The following is a 27,380-nucleotide window of genomic DNA, read 5'->3' on the forward strand; positions in this document are numbered from 1 at the left end:
ATTATGTATAAATCTAATATATTCTACAGTTAGAATATATATAAAAATAAAAGACAATTTTTTATTCGAATAAATTGTAAGCAAATTATTCGAATAAAGTTTTATCCGAATAAGAATTTGCACAATTCTGATTATACAGTACCTGTGGAACCAGTTGCAGCATGGAGTCGTTAGCATCAAGCAGACCATCTGGCTTGGTCAGTATTTGCAGAGCATCATTGTCGGACACGTCGAACATGTGCATTTGTACCCAGAAAAATGTCAGGCAGAATATCAATACTAGTGTACGCAAGCACACGCCAATACCCAACCTCCGGCAAAGTGAGACGACTTTCTGTCTAAGCGCCCGAGCCACATCTACACGTACATACACATAAGATACATCATGATTAACTCAATGCGGCTTATGAATAAATAACTTATAAATATTGTAATATTGGAATCTGTTTCAGATGAATACCCTTAAACTTGACGAACCATGATGAAGCGATAAACAATTTCGAAGATTCGCACTGTTCTGGTAAATTCATATCGGTATAATATTTTTAATGTTTCTCTTGTTTACCGGTATAATAATAAGAAACAATAGAAACGCGTTATCAAAAATAATAACACAAATCGGTATCTTAGGAAATAGAAAACTCAATGTATTGAGATGTTTTTTGGAAACAACAATTAACATTTCAACAACTAGAGGTTTTTTTAACAAAATTTAAATTATCTTCCGACATAGTGCTGTATTTGAGACGTTTTATTCAAGAGGAGGCGAGTCCTAACAACATTTTATCAAATTTGAGTAGCTAAATTGAGAATGTTGAGTGAATGTATGGAGTGATTAGGTTAGACAGAATTATAAAAAATGACTATATAAGAGGTAGTTCGAGAGTTGCGCTAACAACAACATAAAATGGATACCAGATTGAGATGGTTTGATTATGTTGAGAGGGTGTAGAGGTAAAGGTAGACAAAGGAAGTAGTAGATGGATGTGAAATATATAATAAATACAAATATTATGGAGATGTGTCGAGTGAATATAGAAATGGTTACGGTTAGAGATTTGGCTGGCCAACGCTAGGGCCACTATTATTTTGTAAGAGATAAAGAGAAAATAAAAAGAATTCCGGTTAGATGAATTGCTCAGAGATGTGATGTGTGAGACGGATTTCAAAGATGTTCACCGTTGGGCGTCTTCTGCTGAACTGAGTATTGTTTTTATACTCTTATAGTTTTCACCGTTCAACAAATTAATGTTAAATACTTTGCACACGTATTTTGGTAATTTATTCATTATTCAGTACTCAATAGCCAAAAGTCCTTGAAATTAATAGTGTTTATAGTTACAACAAATAGAAAAGAAAAATGAACACTATAAAAATAACTATTAAGATCGATACCGAAACGACAGTTTGACATAATAAAAACAACATGATTAATACAGAAAACGTTAAAAATAATAACTAACTATACTTACTTGGGGTGGGACTTCAATCCAAATTTAACAAAAAAAAACATACATGCTACTATTTTTAAGTCCTTCTACTAATAAAAAAATTTCTAATGAAAATTTTTCGAACCGTTCGAAGTTATTTATTTTTTACAGATTTCCTCATTAGGTTTTGTAGTAATTTTTTTCTTCGTATATTATAAAATGTATACAAATAACTCGAAAATGTATTTAAAATGAGTACTAATAAGGCTAGAACAACGGTTTTGTATGAAAATTCGAATTTGTGTGGTCCTACATGTGTACCATTAACGTTTTTTTTTATCTGCAAGTATTTTTTCATTAGATGTATAACTGCAATTTGGAGTACTTCATGACGAAGTCGAGTTTCCTACTTTTCTTGCTTCATCCATGATACAGTCAAGGCTTACAAGTGGGAAAATTTACCCTAAACCTTTCATTTTATTTTTTCCAATATTTCTTTAACCAAAACATCAAATGTTCAATCATTTATTATAATATTTATCCAATCTACCTTTGGCCATTCTTCGGCAGCTCTCTTTAGTCACTACTATATGAGACATTTATCGATGTTGCCGGACGTGAATTTCAATTGAGCACAATAAAGTTTTGAGTGCAATGACAACGAACGCCGATCGAGTAAAAGCGCTTCGCCGACAAACCCAATCATGGTGCGTTGTGATTTCGTATGATCTAAAACAAAAACAAAATGATAATATTTTACTATTTATTTTTACACAAGTTTACAACGAGTAACAGCTTTTCTCAAAAAATGAATCTTGACGGTTCGTATCTACGACCAATTAAAAAAAAAAATGTAATGAGGAGCTGTTAAGTGTTGATGTACCTATCTCGATTCAAATACCTCATTAATTTTTTACTTAACCATTTTTTATCACTCTCGTCTTACAATACACATAAATTGCACGTCGAGCTGTTTCGTTTAATAATGTCAATCCTAACGCACGAAATTCGAATCAACGTAATTTAAGTACATTGTGATTTATGTTCACAGGTTCAATCAGGACTTGTTTCTAGAGCCGATTCTGCATTTTATTGAACATAAATGTCAGCAGGAATACTCTAAAGTAAGATTAATGATATAATTCTGAACAATTAAAAAAATATGACATATTTTATTTTACATCTGGCTAACACTTATACCTACTCATTTTTCAAAAAAGCTCAGTTTAACTCTTCTCTCCCAAAGCAAAAAAAAAAATCTACCGACACCATTCTAGAAAACATTCCCTACTATAATATAGTAATCGTTGATACACAATTACACAGATTGAAACTAAACAAAATTATTTTTATTTATTTAACTGTGCAAAAGTAGGTTCCTTTATGTAATATGTTTCACAACAAATAATTAGAACAATTATTGATGCTGATGTGTTCGATAGAATACGTACGTACAATTATTTTTGAAGTTATTACTCAGGGAGATGATTCACTTTACACAATCATATCGTTGTTATCGATTTAAAATGTCGGCGTTTGTATAACAACGTTTAAAGCCTGGAAAACGTTTAATTCGTTTTTAACACACATATTATAGCATTAAAATAGTACTACTGGCGCTTATTAGAATATTTATTGCAACAAGGGAATAGAGTTCGCAACCTCACTAGCCCAACGCTATTACAGTGTTGTTATAATATAATATTATTGCCAACCTTATTAGCTATTCAGCCTGTAAATGGTTTCTCGAAGTGAGTGCCAACGAATTATAAAATAAATAGCATTTCTCTGGATTATGGCCACGTGCACGGGCCGACTGCCTCATTTGAGTCAATATCAAGTAAAAAAAAATCCGACGGCAAAAAGAAAAAAAAATTAACCCGAAATACTAACTATGGTAATCCGTAATAAGATATACATATGTGATATTTCAAATAGAAAAAGTAACTCTGCCGGTTCTCTGTACCTTGCGCGGTTACCGGTTATCTGGAGTTCAATAATAATTTACTGTAGACGCATACCCTAAAATTCAAACTCACGCCGAATTATACAAGCGTCAAACTTGGTATACCTTGAATTTATTTTTTTTCAACATAATAATTATATTATGTCGACTAACCCAAAATTATCAGTTCTTGAGATTTAATATATTATATGGAATAATTATCAAATAAACTACCAAAGTATGGAGTATTATATCAACATTTGTGCGTGTAAATTAAAATAACACATACACTGAAAACAACACAAAACATATTTATAAAAAAAAAACCTATTTTATAATTGTATGTAATCTAAATTATTACAATATATTCGAACGATTTAAATTTTAAACGACTCAAAAAACCTTATATATTTGAGATTATTTTTTTTCGCCAGTTACCTGAGTATTTAAAAAGTATCTAAAATTATTTTGAATGGTTGTTGTTTTTTATGAATCATTTTTCTGCAAAAAATAATTTACTAATAAATAAACCAGTATTATTAATGTTTTAGAGTTTATATCTTTAAATTAATAACAAGTATATTCTTTATTAATTTTTTTGTACGCAATACTTTAATTTGAATATGTATTTTTTACTTTTATTTAATTGTACTATGTGTGTTAAACTATATTGAAAAGTTTATCATTTACTATAAATTTAGTTAAATTCTTCATGAACAAATATGAAACACTTAAAAATAAGTAATTTTTTTTTTTTTATAACTCTTTCTATTCACGCCACAAGCGTGCTTAAAGGAGGTAGATAGTTTAGAAAAAAATTAATCGATTTGTACTAAAAAAAAGTATGAATTTAAGTCTGTATATACTGTACAGTAATATTAGTTTTTTAAATATTAAGAAATACAAATTAATCGGGATAATCAAAATAATTATTAAACTAGGTCGTAAAACGAAGTTAATTTTTACAAATGCAACGCACTATACATATCATATATACGTGTCTAAAACAGAAACCAGGTCTGAACAATTTTTTACTCACGGCAAAACTTTAGTATTTGATTTTGTTTTATCGCTTAATATACAATGTATGTATTATTATAAACATATATTACCTAAATTACACAGAAAAAGTTCAGTACAGTCCGGAAGAGAGGCTGGGTAGGACGTTCTGGGATTAATGCAATTTAATGAGAATATTTAACTTTACAATTTGTCATACTTAAAAACAAATACCTAGGTACAAGTGTATATTTTCAGAATATGACTTTCCACCGCTAAAACAGAGTGCAAAACATAAAAAAACAAGTGGAAACATAATTCTTGTTATCGCTATGATTTTTTTTTTGCTACTATTAAAATGTTAGCACTACAGAGATGCCTAACTTACATGTCATATAAAATAAAAAAATATATATAAATACAACCATCGAATAAATGTAATCAGAATGGTCACTTCTAGATATCGATCCACCATGTTTTCGGAATCTATTTGTTTTATATAGATCCAATTCGTTATCATCGACCTTTCTGATATAATTTAATCTGGTTAATTGAAAATATTATAACGAGGACTAAAAAAATTGCCTACCGTTTTTAGTTTATATTCTATATTTCCAACTTATTGACACTGATGTGTCTACTGTTGTGCGATAAAACCAAATAAAGAAATTTAATATGGACTGCAACACAGTAGAACAAGACCAAACAGAGAGAATCTTATCTCATTGTAGTCGAGATGAATATTTTATACGTTAAACGAATTACAAAGTTAAATCGAATGAAAATAACACTTTACTATAAAAAAACGAGTCGTGCGACCTATCAATTAATGTTCAAGAAACGGTCTTTTCAATAATACTACACATATTATATACTTACAAGGATACTACATTTCTGTGTTATTATACTACTGTATTTAATGAAGTAGTAACCGAAAACTTTTTTTTTTTACGAAGGTATTGAATGGCGTCAGGAAAACTAACGATGTTATTTGTGAATAAATTGTTGTCAATTAAATTTTGTTTTCTGCAAAAGAGAACCGCTCACGCTTATTGAAAACGACAATATGAATCACCAATGCAAAACGAAAACGTAATAAGTAATAACTATAACCGTGTTGCCGTGTTGAACAAATAAATGATACTTTTTTAATAATTAATTAAAACTCAATGGACCAATCGCTGGCCATTGAATGTTGATGTTTAAGGAACCACTTACAGTATGTTAATATAATATAAACCTTTAATATTCGTTCAGGCCTCCCTGCATTACAGTACCAAACTAATCAATATGTAAAAACAAAAACACAACAGTTCTGCAAGCGTTATAATATAGTAAAAACAGTAAGTGTATAAATGTACGTGTGCGATTTGATAATATCACATTTAGACAATTCTTATAACATAATATACATATTATAATATAATACTATAAATATTATATACACTTGGGGCGGAAATCCTATTAATGTTACATGTCACGTACGCAAAGGAAGCAAAATACGCACGTAGACTTAACCTTTCTTGTATGTGTGTGTATGTCGACCATTGGACTTAGTTCACCGCCAGGGTTAGAAACCCCCTCCCTCCAAAAAAAGGAAACATTGGCGCACCTAAAAGTCAAGATATTCGTTTCGAAAAGACAAAGAATCGACCTTAGGTTGAGGTAGAGAGGGGGAATGTATAATATCAGATCTGATCCGGGGCTGAAGCTTCTACCTGGAGTACGATTGTCGCAGCTGCGGGGAGGACCGGAACTGGAGAAAGGACTTAGAGAAATTTGCATTTAAACCCAGTGCGCTTTAAACGCATGCTGTGAAACCAGCCGAGCCACCTTGCCGAGCACAAAACAGTTCTTCTCGGCTCTCTCCGTTGTCACGACAACCTAATATATATATATATATATATATCTTATTATTATTATTATAAACTAGTACCATAGCAGACGGTCACAATATTATTTGGCGACATGACGTCCCGCGCCAAAGCGGATGCAAATCTTCCTGTTGCCACCACAGCCGCTGGATACACTATACAATTATATCATTATCATTAACCACCATTGCATATTAATATAATGCATCCGATGCCGGATGTATCCTGTAATCATGAGTTACATTTTTCTAAGTCGTGCCTAACAGATCGGCCGATTAATAGTCACCTAGGAATATTAGAACGACCTGTGGCGGTGCCGATTTTTGAAACGTACCACCATTTAATCCGTCTCACTCGCATAGAAATACAAAATAGGTACGCTCAAAGAGAGTGTGTCAAGAAATCAATATGTACTGTTGCGTCGCGGCTAACATTATAAGTAAATTAACAATGTTTTGTGTAAACCACAGATATTCTCAAGATCACAAAATTCAAGGTTAATCATATTAATATTGGCTAGGACAAAACCTGAAAATAACCTATTGTGTTCCTAAGCAGTAAGCTCTCGCTTATTGTAAGCCGACGATAATACATAATAAGAAGTCTGGAAAACAAAAAATGTACCCACAAAACGACGTGTCAACAGACTAAATAGCGCATTGAATAAGTCATTTAATTCGATCTGAAAATTGTAGGGTTCCATTCTTTACACATTGTGAAACATAGGTTGCCCGTTATTGCGCTAGCTCTTGTTTATTTTGCTAAAGCGGTGTTAAAAGTCAAAATAAAACCAATATATATTATATACTTTTATGTGTACAGTATACATGTTGTACTCACTTTGGGCCTAAAAGAAACGACATCCTCATTTTTTTACCAAAATAAGTTACACTACTTGCATTTACAAGCTGTCATTCATGTTACCATTAAAAACATTATATTTGTTACTTGCTAGTAATAATTTAAAATCTATGCAAACATTTTGCGGGGTAAAAATTATTAAAACATTCATGCATACTTATAAATTATAAAGTCATATATTTTATCAGCATTCGAATCAAAATTGTTTTAAAAATAAAACTATGTTTTAAAACATTATAATATGTAATAGTATTTTTCTATAAAAGTTCTATTATGAACTAACACAGACAAATATTTAGTATTTATTGACAATATCATTTATCAAAATATAGAGTAAAACCGTCCGGTTTTATAAAATATAAAACCTATACTAGACTATGCTCACACGGCCCAAACGTTTATCGTACGCTTTAACCGGAACGCTTATTTAAAATAATACAATTTGGAACAACATTGGACGTCATAAGTAATATATAATTATAATGATTGCATTAACAATTTTTTACTAGATGACTAAGTATATTTCATGTACGTAAGTACTGTTAGGGCATTTTTGGGCCAAAGCAGGAAGGAATATATATGAATGACATGCCCACAAGCGGAAGTTAAGACTAGATAAAGTTAAAACAAAATGAAAATAATAATAATAAGAGAAATAAGCGGCTCGATAAAAAATGGTGTTCATTTATAAGTTTGACGAGCTGAGATTAATCGCACAGAAGCGCCGCGCCGATACTTTACAAATAATAATGTATAGGGTGATTCAGTGATTGGTTGATCCAGTCAATATTTTAAAAGACATTAGTCTTTTTAAAATTATTCTTTTTTATACTTTTATAGTTAATAGTTCGTTCGATTTTGATATGTCTTTTGATCCGTCATGTGTTGAAATCATCCATCATGTCTTAAAAGGTTTTTTAACCGGTAATGATTTTATAACAATAAAAGTATGAAAAAGAATAATTAAAAAAATTCTAGATAACCAATCAACCTGTACAAATATATAAAATTGTATAATTGTTATTTATATAAATGAATGTTTGTATTATATATATATATATATATATATGCGTTTCACATCGAATCAATACCCCTTAAGATACCTTCCCGATAACCCCTCCTATCTTTTAAGTCACGGTAATAACAGTTTAAGAAAGCGCTCTCAACGCTTTTCATCACCGCTGGTTATCCCCAACATTGCGATTACTAGCCAAGTTTTTATAAAATAGTTAAGAATCGAGGAGTTTGTCAACAAATATACAATGTGTATTTATATTTATTTTTTCCTTCAAACATGGAGTCCATTTTCCTCGAAAATCGAGCGCAGAATCGTCTGAACGGTATAGTCCTTTATATATTATATCATGAGACTAGTATAGTCGACAAATCTACAACTACGGTGAAAATTCGAAACGGACACGGCATGTATTATTTACATTATTATTACATGTATTATTTTATAAATGTATTGCAGTCATATTAATCACTATGACACGTATTTTTTTGTGATGTTTTCAAAACCTCAACCCGTTTTCTGTTTAGTATAACTCATACCATTTTGAACCAGGTGCTAGCGTTTTGCGTGTTTTTACACAAAAGGAACGAAAAAAATGAGGTGAAATGGCAGAAAAAAAAATACCGGATGATTTAGAGGTTTTGTGAATTTGACTTTAAGAGTTTCGGGACCGCAAAATGAATAAAATGTGACAAAGGTTTTACATCGGTGTGAGCGGTGCGATTCAACGGCGATGGAAAAACTACCTCGGAAACACAACAGTGGTCTACTATGTGTTGGCCCTGTATATGATATATTATATATGTACCTGCGGAATTCCGGAAAAATCGTTAAGACGTCGTCAACAAAACTATTACTCAATATAAAAACCACACATGTGCTTTCACACACACGAACATACTAGGATAGTAAACGTCCGTACTCCAAGTATGATTTTAACGAGAGCAAGAAGTTTACGTATATTGATATAAATCGAATAAACAGCTTTTACTCTGAGGAAGTTCGAATGTCACAAACCCTTAGTAATATAATCAGAAACAAGGTATCGGATGTTTAAAAAAACTCGATTTTATTTAACATTTTTATAAGAATATACATGAATATGTTATTTAATATTTCTAGGTTGATCGACAATTAGAATATAAAAAAACAGACAAAAGGTAATTTTTAAACCTTAAATTTCCAAGACGCCCACTTGGTCAATATTCTTCTGAAGATGCATTTATACGGCTAGGTAAGATTAAAATTATTAAGTAGTAGGCAAGAATTTGTTTTGAATAGTCAATAACTCTAGGGCATCTCAAAAGTTAAAAATAAAAAAAAAATTTCGTGTCCTTAGTATACCAAAATTTAATTTATATTGCAATATAGCAATATTAACTTTAGATGTTTTCGCTCCACCATCTTAATGTATGGAATCTTTTTGGAATAGTTATCTGTAGCGTTAAGGAAACATTCAAATTCATTGAGAAAATACCTGTTATAGTTTATCTATAGGTGCGGCGCGGCGGTTGATTCATTTTAAACGTGTTTCTTGAATTATGATATTAACATGTACCTATAGAATACATAATAAATCCCACGGGAATTTTCGTGAGCGTTTCATTTCTATTATTTTGGTTACAATTCATTTCACGGACATACATTATTATAATTCCCTATATCAAATTTGTATAAAGCCTTTTCATATGTCATACTCATAAATATAGATAACATCAAATACATTATAGGTTTTCATTCAAAATATTACGTTCAAACCTATACATTGGCGAATGAAACCGATTTATGAAGTCAAGTGTTAAAATAATAATTGGATTTTTTTTACATTACCATTTTTCCTCTTCGATAAATTCGGATACAAAAAATATCACAAAGTGTATAAAATTAGAACGAGTATCAAATATTATTTAAGTGATGCTATATAATTTAATCACGTTGCATACATTTATTATTATTGTGATAAACGCGCCTGCAAAGTATGGAAACATTAAAACCTAAAAGTATGCTATAATACGTTACAATACATATTGATGAAATACTTAAAGCAAAAAAATCGCCCTACATAACATATTTACTACTCCTTATATGGTCAAGAGGGTAGACATCAGTATTGCAGTAGATGACTTCACACATATAAAATGTACTGCGACAAATAAATGCTAAATATGACACGTGGGAAAAATCAAACTTACGCAATAACTTATTTTTTTTTTTACAGTAACTGAAGTATAGATAAATAAATTTTAGTATATGTATAGATTATTCCCTCCTATATTTACATAGATAAATAACAGATGTACAACAATATATTATAAAACAATTTTAATAATATGCATGTAAAAAATAATCTTGTGTATCATACCTCCATGGTGGGTACATAAATTCAAGAATTTTTACGATAGCTGTATTATAATATATATTATTGTTATTATTAAAAAATGTTATAATTTATTTTTTCCATAAAAATTCTAACTAAAAAAACGAATGTAAGATACTGTGAAAACCGCTTAAACTCGCACGACTTTACTTTCATTATAGGTACTACATTCCCCCTCAAAACGTAATATAAAATTCAATTAAAATTAAAAAATACAAATTATAATTTAATTCAACTTTTATATTTATGTTAATAACGCTGTGCAGTATAGTACAATTTCTTCAAAGTTGTGCTGATTAAAATTATGAGTTTACAGAATGTTAATAATTTTCAGTGACAATATTAACAGGCCTATATTACATTTAAAAATATGTAATATTGAACAGAAGTATTATTAAATTATAAGTAGAGACAGGTAAGCGTAATACATTAAATGTTTACATTATTAAGAATTAAGTATTAAATTCGTAAATTCGTACTTATTTAATTCGTAAGCAATGAACGTTCAATTTGTAATAGTTTATACTTTGCAAATGAGTAAACTGAATATTAGTTACAGCTAGACTGACAAGGAAATGTGTTATATAAATAATTATGATTATAATCAGTGTAGACTTGAAACGGAATAAAACGTGCTTCGAGGAAGAATACTCCATTAGTAACCGGAAACGATAAATACTAACGCTTAAATGACACTTGATCCTAGTATTGTTTAAAAAACTACTATGCGTATTAACTCAATCAATTTTAGATATTTAAAGTATGAAATTATAAAACAACAAAAATGTAATTAATATTATATTAAGCTGCAACAATTTACTTCGCACCGATGCCTATTAATTTGTTTTGTAAAAATATACATATTATATACAGAAGGCTCGAGATCAATAAGTCAGTGTAATAGCAATAGAAAAGCACCAATGACCCTTGAATGAACTACATTTGTAACAAACAAATTTAAAGTATAAAAAATGTATGGATGGAAAACCATTTTAAACCTCGAACAAAACCGTTTTAAACCTCGAATTAAATACACATATTATAATAATGAAGATTAAACTTGAACGTTTAAAACGTTAATTTAAAAACTCATTGTAAAATCGAATTTTAAACTGCATTGTTTTGTTATCATACTGCTGTATATTATTATATTAATAGTGAAAAAAGCAAAAAACAAAATATTAAAAGCCATTATACATTTTAATAAAAATATTCCGTAAGGAAAATACTATGGGAAAAAATTTAAAACAGTTAAACTGTGCATTAAATAACTCAATTATTTTTGTCAACTTAAAAAATATGTACAAAAAAAAAGATTAGCTCAAATTTATTAATAATAGTGTATTTTATTTTGTAAACTTTACTCAGAAAAGTGAAACGAATTTAATTATTATAATACATAAAATTAACTACGAGAGAGTCATGCGTAATGCTCGGTTAAGTCTATATGACTTTATAATATTTAAACGCTAAATTAAAACAATGATATTGTTTTGGAACATTTAAATAGACATTAGGAAAACAATGAGACCAGAAATATAATTTAATTCCACAAAAAATTGTACAAAGCTAAGCATAGAAACGAGTTAATGATAATAAAAAAAAAGGCACACATACAATACATAAGTAATGTTTGGGAATTACGATAATTTTGAAAGTATTCAATTTATTTTGTTATTTCTCTCTAGTAATAAAAAACACTACAACTTTCCTAATCCTAAATACTTTGATGAAGTACTATTAATGTCTTTAAACTACAATTGAAACTATTATAATAAAAGTATAGATACTCTTCCCCTTAAGAATAAAAAAAATAATAACCATAAAATAGAATTGCCTTAACAATATTTTTTAACACCAGTACCAAGTGTTTCAATAAAGTATAATCGAAAATACAGTTTGAGCATAGTAATAGTAAATATAGAAAGTTACAATCATAAGTAGTATTAGTATATATGATAGAAGATATAAGAACTCCACAAAAATCAACAATAATAATTTTTCCCAGTTATTTAAAAAAAAACAAAATTTAAATAAAAAAAAAAAAAAAAAAAAACATCTTAATATTTTAATATGAATAAAGTTAGTACTTCATGGGACTTCAGAAATTGATTTCACAGCTATACTGTTTTGTTGAAAGTTAGTTTATTATTTTGAAAGGTATCCAATCAAGTTACCGCCTCTAAATCAGTTACCGGAATTTTTCAGTTTTAGCATATGCATAAGCCTCTTGTTAAACTCATAATTTATCTGATTTTTTTTCAAAAGTCGATATTTTTACCTTTATTTTAGTTAAATTATCTTAAAAAAAAAAATATTACTATTTAATACGCCGGCCTAGGGGTACACTTATTATTTTGTAATTAATATTTCTTGTTTTTTAAAAGACTTAAAATAAAAAAATTAAAGAATTATGATCGTTTATATCATACTGCAAGCTAAAATATATAAAGAATGCTTACAATATACCTGATGGGAATTTTCACTCTTGGCAGTGATTCTAACTGGGTTAAAATTATTTATTCCAAAATATTGTCGCCGGTCATATAATCTATACAGTGTTAGTTTTTTCTGTAAGCGGATGCTCGCATATAAGGATCCATTTTCTTAATATTCACTGCGCATACATTTGTTAATCATTATGTAATAATCACAGCTACTAGAAAACCGGTTACTGATTTACCTCCGGACCTAGGAGTGTGGTAAAATATTATCAGAGGTCGAGTATATGTATAATGTATGTAATAACAATAATGTTATTGCAAACGAAACCATAAATGAAAGAATGTAATAAACCAAAGTAGAAAATGCCATTTTTCAAATCGATACCTTTAAATTATTTATTTTTGTTTCAAAATTATAAGCTTATGAGTTACGACGAATTAATAAGAATTCGTTATGGTTTTGAAAAATTGACATAATATGCATCTCACTACATTGATGCGGATGTTAAGACGAAAAGCTTTAAAAACATTTGTTCCATACAAAATTACACATACCGATTTGAAAAAAAAAATATTTATTTATTTAAATGAGTCTTCTTCTTCTTGAGTCCGTTTATAAAATGCCAATAAAATAAGAATATTGTAATAAATCATAAAAAATATAATTAACGGATAAAATAAAATAAGTAACATAAATTTGATAATTAATTTATTATATCGAAATAACATAATGGTAACGTCCTGCATTGTATACTACAAGTTGCAACCAGTATGTAACCACCTCTAGAGTATTTATGATTTCCAGTGCGAAGTGCCAGATTTTTAGTGCATTGTACTGGACTCATCGTGCACGAGAGAAGATGTTTGTCAGACTGTCGTTCTGCACATTCACACGCTTCTTCTTCTTCACAAAAGCCCCATTTAACCATATTAGATTTAGTCCTCGTCACTCCAGCTCACGGTAAATATCCGCCTAATGGATATCGTTGGGTAAGCTGGATCAGCTCTTCCGACTGTAGCTCTTATTTCGTGTACTTCTTTTAGTATGTACTTATTAACCATTTATTTATTGATAGCTCCTGTTCAATAATGTTTAATTTATTCTATTCCAATTTCGTCGTACCCAGCTACTTTCCCATTATTCATTTCAAACTGGTGATGAGTTTTTCGATTAAAACGAGTAGTATGCGTTTAATACGCCCGGTTAAATTACCAGCACATTGATCAACCTGATCGGTGATTAAACAACTTAAACATGATCGATGCTGGGAGCAAGTTGTTTGATTGTATGATTATAATAATTAGTGACAAACAAATAAATATGAGTTCTTTTAAAGGTTCTAAATAACATCCTCACATCCAGTGTAACACTTTGTTCCCACACTTGCGTTAAAACAAACATGTAAAATTAAATTCGTTTGTATTTTTCAAAGTTTATTTAAATTAATAAAAACAATTTTTATGTGATTATAATAAAACCTATGTATAATCAATATACAAATATTATAACTTTTAGAAATACAATTCTCTACAAGTCTCTAAAATTATTATACTCAAGGCATCTCAAATTAAAATTAATATTTTACTTTGTTACTAGCGAATAGTTAAATTAAGAAAATTGAATTTCTTTAAAACGACCTTTAACTCGAAACCGGACAGTCAATTTTATGGGGTACCATGCTGTATATTTATATTGATAACGAAAAATATTATGCGAAATGTTAAAACAAGCGGGTAATTCTGAAAAGTAATATTGTGTTAAAATTATGTCAATAGTTATTTTAATAATTATTGAAAAAAGCGTCAAGAAAAAAATCAAATAGACTACTCGATAATGATTAAGTAGAACGTATAAAGTAAGTATTGGAAGAAAATAACAATTTAGACTCCAGGAAGGTTATTTAAAATAATAATCATTGAAATACAATGTACAACAACTATTGTAATTTGTCATGTTTATTGTTATCATTTTTATTAATATTATTATAGTTTCGCATGACCTTGGGAAAGACGAGAAGGATGCGATATACGATTATTTATTTATTTGGTACTCACGCACATATTTCGAAACGGAGGCATAATTCTTTGGGGTCATATCGACGTATGGACGGACGTTGTCCCTTCAGACAAATTTATTGGCCTCAAAGTAATCGCAAAATTGTTCGCTAAGGGGGAAACGAATTGCTTCGGGATACTTATTTCACAATCCGCTCACAGTTATTTGGGCCCCATGCTCGACCACCGCATAGTTTACCCGAAGGAGAAAGTAATAAATTCAATACTAATAAATTCCTACTTATCCGACCGACGTACGTAGATCCATTTTGTTTTTTTTTTGTTTTAATTGCATACGAGTACCATGGGTTCATCTCTTTTTGTCGATAGTCAATAGGATTTTTATTAAAAAACCGGGACGTTTTCGACGAAAATGTATACATTGAATTTGACCAAATACGACAGAAATATATATTTACAAACTTTATATGTCGTAAACAAGGAAATAGAAATCTTAATCATCACAAAACATATATATTAACAAACTGAAAATATATACGCAATGTAATAAACTTCATGTAATTTAGGATCAGGTGAGGTATTTGAAAACAAATAGTATTAAACAAATCACAATTATAAACATTTAATCATACGATTTTAAAATATGAGAACAGTATACATAACACAAACTTTTTTAGTTTTTACTTGTCACTTTTAAAAAAGTTAATTTACATAGGCCCCAATTATTTACCACTCATCCACTTGATCCTTCTAAAACAAAATATGCAAAATAGTGTGCCCAGTACAAACTACATTCTAGTATATCAACATAATGGCTGTTTAATTATTCGGTTATTTTAGCGCGTAGGTAGGTACTCAGAAATTTAAAGTGGTTTTGATAACAAGGACTGTTTTTAGTACTACTTTTTAATTTGCTATAAAAGCTTCAAAAATATAAGACAAGGCAATGGTCTAAGAAAAAAAGAAAAAGGAAAAATCTCATACTTAAGGGAATATAGTTTACTGTAACAAAAATTGTTTAAGGTTGAATAGGCCAGTTTTCTACAAGTTAAATACCTATTTTAAATAAAACATAATGCCTTTTTGTTTGAAAGCTGGTACGTTAACGATACAAATATTTCACATAAAAAAAATAATTTAGCTAAATAATTTATTTATTTATTTTATTTTATACGGGACAAGCCCAAAATTGACAATAAGTACAGTAAGTAAATTTTATACATATTATTAAAAATAAAAGAAAAATACCAATAAAATAGTCTATCAATACCGGAAAGTTTTTAAAACAAATCAAAGCTATTTTATTTGATTGATTACAATTTTCAATATAATCTGACAAGTATTAGAAACCGTTTTATATCTGTAAGATACAAATATCCACCCCGAAGTCTAAAAGTTCAATAAAAACGTTTTTTTAACTTTTTCAATGGCATAAAACGTAACCATACAAAATGAGCACAGTTAATAAAATAATTTAGGTGCTGTATAATTAAATTCTAAGTTGTAGGACGTACACAACATTACAAAACACCTAACAACTTCGAAACTAATTAAAAACGAATAAGCTACCAAAGTAACACAACAGTTGCGTCAAGCCACGCGTTATCTTAGAATATTATTCATTATGTTCTTGTAAATAAATTAATGTAGTTTTGAAACAGTATAAGAACGACGACAAGGACCAGCCATAAGAATACAACAAAAATGTTTGAAAACTATTAAACCTTCTAAACAAATATATATATATAAAATGTGTACGTAATGTATACATATATTACTTATAGATATACATTATACGTAAGGACACGTGAACGTGATCATATGTAGGTGCGTCCAAGAAATATTTAGTTTTAAATTTTGATTTAAAATATTACACTGTATAGTGTCAGTAACCTAGGTAAATATCATAAACCTTCGCTTCATAGATAACACAACACTAAGTACGAGTATATTGTTATTTCTGGGACAAACAAAACTTTCGGATGAGTATACACGATTTCTATGCGATTCTTAGCAATTTGTTCGTTTAAAAAAAAACCGTTTGATAATAACGTATGCTATTGTTTAAACTTATACTGCATCAATATATCGTCCCGAAAAACATAAACATCACGCGTGCTACTATAAATTCAAACGCACGCGTTATTCCACGCACGTCGAACGAGGTCCAAAATACAATAAACAGGAAACGGCGACCCATGCTAGGAGAGAGAAACAAAGAGAAACGAGAGAAAACCTTTGATGAAAGCAAGTTAGAAAAACAGCTGTTGTTGTAGCCGCGGCAAAGTGTAAAAGCTTTAAGTAGTTGTGGCCGAGTCCTTTGTGGCGGAGGCAACTTAAGACGCAGCAGGACGCGTATCACGCAATAGGATAGCAGCAAGGGTTCGAAGAACTTGTGGGTATTTAATCAATTATAACATATCTGTCGTCGGCTTTGCTGACAGCAACGGGTATAATAGTAATTAGCACACCGTGAACAATCGATTTTTGTATTTTTTATTTCTTACTCTAATCGACTTCACGCTCGACAACGACGGCCGCCACGGTCGGTTCTCGTTCCGTCTGTTGTGTGTATTTCTTTAAATCTAATTATTTGCGATTGGGAGACGCATTATTGTTTGGTTACACATATATTATTATGATAGTCGATAGCACATAATATCGCTTGCGAAGAACACCGTATTCCAACTTGGAATACGCATAATATTATACCTACCACAAAAAATCTATCTTTTAAATATGTTATATACGTCGAATCGTTGGCGGACGAGGCAAACCCGAAGCGTAAAGATGTCAAGAAAAAGTAACGATTACCGATAATAATTAGCAGCAGCTATGACGACAAAAAAGATATAGACACGGTGAATTTGTGCTACTCGCCCCTTAACGAAGCCACCAGTGCACGGCGGTGTAGAATGCAATAATTGTGATTAATAGTCCGGATGAATGATTAGGCCCCAGGTCGAGTTGCCTAATTCTTTATTACGCCATAATATGTAAGGGTAACAATTTCTCTAAAAGTAATTTTTAAAACCAAAACAATAGAACATATTTCACTACACTTAATAAACTATACACATTTTCTGAGGAGAATCAATTACACGCGACTAATGCAGGAATTAACATCCTTTGACCTTTTTGAATTTAATTTAGTTCGAGAAAAAACTAACCGCATCAATGAATTCAAACACACAATCATTGAAAACAATAAAGACAATAAAAGTTAAATTGCTATTACATAAGTGCAAGAACCACGGCATTTACCTATAAAATATAATGAATTTTCGTGAAAATGATTTATTAAATTACATGTAATTTTTTGTGTTAATTAAAAATTAATGTTTGGTTTTTAGTGTTGGCACATCAAACATCCATCCAAAATCGAATAACTTAAAGCAAATATCCTCGCTACATTAATAATTTACCTACAACTAATATGGGAAAAAAGAAACACCGTCAAAAATAATAATCATGTAATAAATAGAAGAATGTATAGCTGATTATTTTATTATTTTATTATAAAGACCATACAAGTTGTGATGGTTGAATTGCGGTTAAACATCATACACTGAATATAATGCCTAAAAGTTAAGGCGTTGATGTTTGAATGTAATACTGAAAGTAAATATAATAGGCATTTGGATAACAGTTTTACACAAACACAAAACAAACAAGCTTAGAATAGGTAGAACGATGGAGAATTTCTTGCGGCCAATGGTTTACGGAAATTAATTCAACGTGTTTGTCCCACAAAGAACCGTTATGGTAAGTTGTAAGCAATTCTTAAAACGTGATCTTGGATTAAAAGGAAAAGAAAAAAAATGACGTTTCGTTTAATACGTTATGAATATATTTTCTTTAGCGTTATATTTTAGACTACACGTCATCGAGTGGCGTTTACAGTAATAAATTATTCGACAAAAGAGCAAACGTTGAATATTTTACACCAGGCAGAGACAGTAATATGCAGAAGAAGAAAAAAACACAGCCTACGGAAGTGCCCTTCGCACCGTTCAAGAGACATTTAATGCGAATGAAAGAAAAAAAACCCCTTTTTTTTAAAAAAAAATATAATATATACATATCAAAAGTGCGTGTATCAAACGTCGCACGAACTCTTTTGACGGTGTCCGCGTCTAAGTGTAGTTAGCCAATCGGTTCGATGAAATTACCCTTTGAATGGAAATAACTTTCTTAATTAAATTGGCAGGTTTCCGATAGAAAACATTTTGGCGGCGGGCAAACAAAAGATTACTTATAATAGCGCTCTGCGGGTAAGTGTTTTCAGCAGTTGCTGTGAAGCATAAAAGCGTAGGTATATTATTATACGTTTAAAAGAAACGAAGCAAAGAATAATCCGCCATTTCAACGACAATTTCCCAACTCTATAAAAACGCTCAAGTACACGCGAGAAGCAAACACACTTCAAACGTTAATGTATACATAACATATATGTATATTGTATATATATAAAGACAAACATATCCATGAGTCTGTTTTTCCGTAAAGCGGACACATTTTTTGTTCTGAATCCAAAAAGATTAAAATTTTATTTTTGCTTAACTTGGACTACTGCGGTTTGAATATATAAGCGAATACGCAAGATAGTGAAATCGTCAAGCATACTTCATATATTTGAAACTTTTGGCGGACACTACGAAAAGTTACGTCCATGCGATTTATAAAATAAAAAACAAAATCAATGTTCCGGCTTGGCATTTTATTTTTTAGACCAGAATTTATATCATCTCACTAAATGTGTTTTGAATGTAAATGCAGTTTTCTGGTTCTATGTAATGCCCTAGAGCAGCGGGGAAATATAATAACTACTCCCTTGGTTAGTTCGCGAGCAGACTTTTTTTTACTAACGGATTGAGTCGTTACGGTGTTGCGCAGAATAGAATTTTATAATACACTCTTTTTTAGTCTTTACTCTCTGTACATAAAATATAAAATGTATTATAATGTTGTTAAGGCGCACTAGCGTTGATCGTGACCCATGATATTTTTTATACAGCGACCCGCACAGGTTAACCAATAGAAATAATAATAACCGAACGCCAAAAAAGTATACTTGTAGGCGATAACGCGAATAGCGACTTTTGCCAATGTTCAATACAAAAAGCAATGGTTGTTCCGAATAAAAAAAATACATGTTATAAATACAACACGGTTACTTAACACGAGTAGGAAAGACAATAGGTGAAATAGAATAAAGATATCTATTTATAATTCAATTAAAATTGTAAGGCTAACGGAATCGTAACTACGCCATTGTAATGAGGAAAAAACAAGACGAATTTTGTCGGCGGATTGGTCAACTGCGCCGAATTGACTTTTTTTTGCCTTCATCATAGTTTAATTTTGCATTGCATGTTTTTAATGTACAACGCCATCTAAAACCAACGTTAACTGGCCTCGTACTTAAAATTTAAAATGCTCATATAACACAAGTTCACCAATACGTTGCCTTTGCTTAAGCTCAGTAGCACTTTAAACACTGACTGATTAATGCAAGGTTTTGATAATATAATATATACTGTTGTATAGTGTATATTGTGCAATAAAATAATCTAATTCTTGTCATTTTGTATGCAGGTAAATGGTAATCGGTAGGAAAAAGCGCAGATAGCTTACATTGTTAATTTTATCCTCGGCATAGTTGACCCCGTTGTGATAAGAAGGTAGCAATGGGTCCGAGCTCTTTAATTGACTGTCGAACTTAATTTAACCCGTCTACGAATAAGAAGCATATAACAGCACAATTGTTATCGTTAAATTATTAGGTTTCCAACAGTAGAAGTTCTTTACAAACGAATAGAATATACTATAAGCCATTTTAAAAACTTTAAATCTTTAATTTACATTAAAAGCCATAAAGTTTTCCATTCTTTTTTCCAGGGGCAACTTTCCAGAAACAAATGTAGTGGGCAGACATTTGTACAGTTTATACGGCGATATGTTCCACTTATTTTTCTTTTATTATCGCAATATCATTTCGCATTATTTGAACTTCACCAACTTAATCGCCCTAAAGTTGGTCACTGTAAAATACTTTAAACTAAGGATAGAATTATTTTTTGCTACACCTTTATATTTTGTTTATTTCGATTCCGAAAATCAAACGTACAATTTGTGAATGATAAATGACAAAAGCAAAATAAGCACTCGATTATATTATTAAGGTTAGATTCTTTCTTAATAAGAAATTTAACGCTGTAAAGCGTCTAATACAATTTGGCGGTAAGAAATGAAAACAATAATATTACATTTGTAAAATTGACGCCACCTCGGCCACAAAAAAAGTTGCTTTCATTCTCAAAAAAAAAAAAAAACAGCTCCACATCGTAGCTAAAATGTCAAGCTCACAAAAATCTCAAAAATATAATATAATATTTTATTTGATCAAACTAACACACTCTACAATAATTACTAATAACATTATTTCTTAATTAATTATTATCGTTAACAATATACATCACGCACATATAACTTGGTACCTATATTATGTATTTATCCATTAGTATAATTACGTATAACATGAAACTCTACTCGTTATTTTATATCATTATAAAAACAACAGAAATAAATTACTATTGGACTTATCAGGTATTTAATAGAAATGTTTTATGATTCTTAAATGAACAGAAAAGAAAGGAATTTTATCAAGAACTATAACAGCAGGATTGCATTTATAAAATATAAAGTTGAAACGTTATTTCAAAAACGTCAGCCATTGTTTTTACAAAAAATGAAGTTATACGTATTATTTGTAAAAACTACATTGTCAAACTCAAATTCGACCGTAAGAAATTGGAAACATTGCAAAAACTAAGTGTAAACTAAACAATTAAAATATGTAAGTCAGGCTAACTTAACCTCGCTGTTAATGTAAAAGCTAAGTTGTTCAAGTTTTGTCGTTTTTAAAATGAACGATTCAGCTAAAACCACACATTTTTCAACGTAAGTTTTCCCCACATTACATCGGTTGCTTATTGTATTCTATTTAATATATTATTATTATAAGTAAATACTTTTTTATAGTGATATCGATTTTTATACTTGACGTAATAATTAGTTTTAATTCTGTAAGTTGTAACTCATGGTTATTAAAATATATTAATGAAACATATATATTTAATATTCATCTCAGTTTAATTTAATAAAACCTAAAATTATAAATTTTCATGGATTAACTTATTTTTCGCAACTATTTTGTCTTTATAAAAATCTATAATAATAACTATAAGAATATGTCTTGCATTATAATATAATAATGCAATATGTTATTAATATTATACACTATACTCGTACACTCGTAAAATAGATTAATAACCGCGGGCGTTTTAATAGAATCGCTATTCTCTGAAATTTTCTTTCTCGGAAACTTTTCATTAATTTAACCTCCTTTCCGCTTTCTCTGGACGTATGAACTATATACAGTTTCATAACGATAAACAAGTTCAAAACACAGCACGACAACGGTAATCCATTGAAAAAGTTCATTAATACAAAAATGGACGTCATTGTGAAACCTGATTAAGTTTTTTTTATGGCGTGGTAATGTTGTTAAAAAAAATGACATCTTATTCATAATTATACGTAAAACAATTCAATTCAATAAATTGTTAAGCATAATTGAATAAGGTAGGTTGGTGATTATAATTTATGTGATATCTAAGCCATATTTATATTTTTTTGTAATATGAATAATGTTGTACAATTATTATTTATACAAAATTATGGATATTTTATTTACAAATATATATGTTGAAAACAATGAAATAGAAATATTTGTTTTGGATACCTAAATCTATTAAGTCATTAATTAACATTTATTTAGTTTAATATATAATTACCAACGTTAAAAACAATTCAGATTATTTAAGGTATTTAAATTCAGACAACTAAATCAAATTAGTTTTAATAAAACAATAATATAATATAATTTTCATTTTGCCAAAAATTGTATGATAGACTTCAAAGACTAATATGAGATAGTTTATAGATAAAAACTCATATATAAAAAAATTGAAACAAATGATAAACTGATAGTTACGAATAATTCGCACAATGATGTGATGCGTGCCATATACATTTGAATGTTGTTAAAAAATATTCCAAATAATTGTTGAAACTTAAATACTACATTTTTAAATACAGTTTTTCCAAATTTCTCAACCTAATTTGTATTCAATATAACGAATTTTATAGAAAATTTGAGTCATACATTTTTTAAATATTCGAGTTATTGTAAACTTAAGTTAAAAACAAAAAAGAATTTTTATAAGTAACAAATAATATTACGCGTTTATTTTCATATTGTTCCCATATAAAAATAAAAAATAACTCTCCCATCTATCTACAAGAGCTAAGAGCTTCTATATCTATACGATTTTTGATCAATGGAAAAACTTAACGAAATTTTGAACCATGAGAAAGAATCAAATCATATTTCCAACAGACCAAATTATTATGTCTCTTTATAACCTTGAAAATATTTATGGGGAGTGGTTTCTATCGAAATCGTCTTGACATAAGATGCTATCACAAAATTAGTTACGCCATAATAACACAATTTTATCAATAACATAATATTTTTGTAGGGGTCAGGAGAAAAATAAAGACATTAATTTGTAATTATTATTTGGAAGATCTGTTCTATGTACGAGATAAACACCACTGTTGTCAGTTAGGCAACACTGACGAAATTTGTATAAAAACAACATACCTCTATGGGCTCCATCCATATCATACTGAATCGAACATAAATGGATCCTTTGGCTTATTAAACAACAAAATATCTACATAAAATACATTAATATATTTTTGAATATATAATTTATTTATTGTTTATTTATTTATAAAATACCACGTTTTTTTTTCAAGGTTAATGGAATATGAACTTTTGGTATTTTTAAATATTACCCTACACATTTTATTTGAAGACCAAAATCAGATTTGCAAGTAAGATTTAAAGAATAAAAATCAAATCTGGTCCATATAAAAGCCTACCTAATTCAAAATAAAACTTGCCCTGGGTCTTGCTATTTGTTCTCCAACAATATGAAGTGTAACGGAATAACGTGAACGAAAAATGAAAAGGTATACCTATTGTATGCACTTAATGAATTGTAGCTAGGAACAATGAGAATACTGATTATATGTTTATTCAGACAAGAAAGCATTTGTAAAATAGTAAATACCTAAGTATATACTTATTTTTTGAGTTGTAAAATTAGTTTTGACAACGCCAATCCAGAACCCAGTAGTCATAGTACTTACAAAATCTACAGAAATATTATTGAATAGTCATCAAATAGAGTATTCAGGGGCCAAAAGACCTTGAGTAAAAATTAATTTTATTTGTTATACAATCAGACCTTGAAGTGCCTAATTATATCTATCATGATATTTTATATTCAAAGAAAATTTGTATAGAACTTAGTTATTTTCTTTTGATGTAAGATATCATCATCGTGGAAACCTAAGAAATACATTGTAGATAAACAAAAATAAAATGTACATTTACTAATTGAACACTCAAATATGATATTTCAGAACTGAATAAATTATAAAACCATCTATCAACTATTTTAATTATTCAACATTATATGTTAAGTGTTAAGTCAAGATACACTGATAATAATTTGTACTTAGGTAATACATGTTACTTTTAAATATATTTTACATAAAAGCATTACACGGTTATAGTAAATTTACTTAAAGAGATTCTTTTTTTTTTTTTGTAATTTTAATATAAATAACTTGACAAAGTAGGTTCGCATTTGTTATTTCAGTAAAATAATTGTTATATAAACAAATCTGTGGTTATAGCAAATAATGTTTCTTTACTTACAAATAAAACATTTACTCAAGACTTAATATAACATAGCATTTTCTTAATATTAAAACTAATGTTTTGAAAACATGTTATTAATGACTCAATAATACAACAAATGATTTGTCATACATTACGCTTTCTTATATAAACAAATGGTTAATTTTGAGTATCTATGTAACAAAGTTTACCTAATATAAAGGGACTGTTCAGTACAGAGTACTATACTAAAATGTATTAAAGCCAACATCATATTTTGATAGTTAAAATATTACAATAATGTAAAATGTATATATAGGGATGGTCAATCTAGTGTTTAGATTCAGGAAGGAATACAAGTTTAATTAGAGATTTTTAATGACCAAAACTGCAATGTCTTTGGATGGATTCCTTTATCGGGCAAATGTTTAAATTCTGACTACAGTTGTACGTCAAGTGCCTGGTTTATGCGATGTTAAGTATTCATCATTACACATTAGTACTTGTCACTTGTACTAATATCTCTCATGTAAACAGGTAAAGTTACAGTATTTTAATCGTTACAGGTACAAATAGTACTAAGTATTAGTAAAACCTGGAGTATGAGTGAACTCTGTTTTATTTACTAAAAACAAGTATCTACCCCCTATGCTATTGACAAGTACTAAGCAATGTGTAAACCAGACATAATGTATGGAAGACTGGACCAAGACCTAATCCAACGTTTTGATGGCAATAAACCGCCGACTCGTTAAGATGCTGGTGCATTAACAATTTAAGATGCGTTAGTCGTTACCCTTATAGACTGTTTGGATAGAAGAGAATAACGTAATATACTCAGCACGGTGAAACCGGCGGTGTTCGGGGGTGAGTTTTAAGTAAACCGAAAATTAGACCTTACTTGTTTGTCATCCGTCGTAAAGGCGAAGCTGACGATTGTCGGACGTCGACGACAGCTTGCTCTGCTCGCGATCGTGTACATGCCACGAAAACGTCGACGGGTATGGTAAAGTACGAGTGATTTTATTGTATTTAATAATTTTCAAAAACAAAAACAAATTACTAACACTACAGACAGACGTGGGACGGCATTAGCGACGAACGAACGACACGAGTGACGAGAATGATAACGCTATCACCGACTGTTTGGAGCGCGCGATCGAGGAGGAAACCAATGCCGGCGGTGCGGATGACTCGAACACCGTCCCGACCCGCGCCGAAGCGCCCCAAGCGGACAGTCGGCGTACATGACCCAATAAACACTAGACTGCAACCCCCCAAGACCTTCACGGCCATTCAATAACAATAATAATTGATAACGATAATACTGTGCGTTGATAAAAAAAACGAATAGTTCTGAGATTGCGGACAAAATTATTTTGTTTTTAATTAATCCACGTATAACACAGGTAGTCAGGCTTCAGGGTGTAGGGTACCTACACGAGGCGTCTCCTGCATATAAATAAATAATTTGTGTAAATGTTAAACAAATCGTTTTAAATTGCAAACAAGATAAAATGATAGATACAAGTAATAAGCTTAAAAAATATTAATAAGTAAATGTAGTGAAACATTTTTCAATTGTCTGTGAAAATCCGGGAAAAATCTGACATGCCGACGCTAAATTAATATATAAAATAATACATGTATAATGTGTAGATGTAACAACGTCGTTAACAGAAGCGGATTCTAAATTAATATCCGCCCCTAGGCAAATTAATAATTATAATTGCCGCCTCACAGTAAATATAAAACATTCAAAATAAATTATATTCAATTGTAAAAATTTGAAATGAGTCGGAAAAAAATAAATTGCACCACCCTAATTTATGTTGCCAGCGACCTGCCTATTTATGCCACGCTGGTTATTAGGTTTTCAAACCAAGTTTTATTTCAAATGTACAAATAATCTAATAAAAATACATAAAACTAAATAAAGAAAAAAGTTTTCACTCATTATAAGATAGAAACTGTTTTGTTATATTAAAATAAAAATTAATTTTGCCACTGGGCAAAAATAAGCAGATGATTTTTTTAGTGTTATAAAGCCGTACAACTTGTTTACCCCGCTGTAATTTCCCTAAACAATTTTAATGAAAAACGAAAAGCGTATTAGTACATAGGTACCTACTAATAGGTATGTTGTGTAAGGTCTATTATAATAATATTACATTACACGCATCACAAATAATATTATATTATACTAAAAGTACTAATTTTTTTTTCTATAACCTATGCAAAATACTTGGTAAAAGGTACGAGGACCCTAAAAAGCGTTAGTTTTTGTCTGTTTCTTATCGTTTTAAAAAATTAATTTTGGGTAATTTCGTCCAACTAAAACCGCAGTACGTACAACCCACTGTGCGATAGATAGGTACGCTATACATAAATTATTTAAATTTCTTTCAAACCGTATCGAAAATAAAAAAAACCCAAATTATAGGCTATAGCTGCGATTTCGATGCGTCAACGTGTCAAAATTCGTTTCGGCTATTACAAAACGTACACGCCGATTGAGACAACATAATACCTATTAGATTATATTTTTATTTCTCAAGATTATCGCGAAACTATAAACATCACGTCAATGTTTTTTTAG

General features: G+C 29.8%; 1 protein-coding gene across 2 annotated transcripts in view; it reads right to left on the reverse strand.

Moving 5' to 3' along the window:
• Window positions 1-25,947, reverse strand: part of LOC126833608 (alpha-1,6-mannosyl-glycoprotein 2-beta-N-acetylglucosaminyltransferase) — a 34,588-nt gene extending 8,641 nt beyond the window's left edge. Inside the window, exons 1-3 of one of the 2 annotated variants that reach the window (XM_050565038.1) lie at window positions 25,683-25,947; window positions 1,981-2,159; window positions 143-357 (exon numbers count right to left, since the gene is read on the reverse strand). In XM_050565038.1, the coding sequence (XP_050420995.1) occupies window positions 143-357; window positions 1,981-2,029 (264 nt within the window). In that variant the 5' untranslated portion in view covers window positions 2,030-2,159; window positions 25,683-25,947. The remainder of the gene's footprint in view (window positions 1-142; window positions 358-1,980; window positions 2,160-25,682) is intronic. The other variant, XM_050565039.1, reaches the window with a different exon arrangement.
• Between the last annotated feature and the right edge of the window lie 1,433 nt (window positions 25,948-27,380).

This window comes from Adelges cooleyi, unplaced genomic scaffold, assembly GCF_023614345.1.
Source record: "Adelges cooleyi isolate 19-005CV unplaced genomic scaffold, UGA_ACOO_1.1 ACOO_flye_CR_arks_rails_tigmint_CR_PRNA_2, whole genome shotgun sequence".
In the NCBI taxonomy this organism is placed as follows: Eukaryota; Metazoa; Arthropoda; class Insecta; order Hemiptera; family Adelgidae; genus Adelges; species Adelges cooleyi.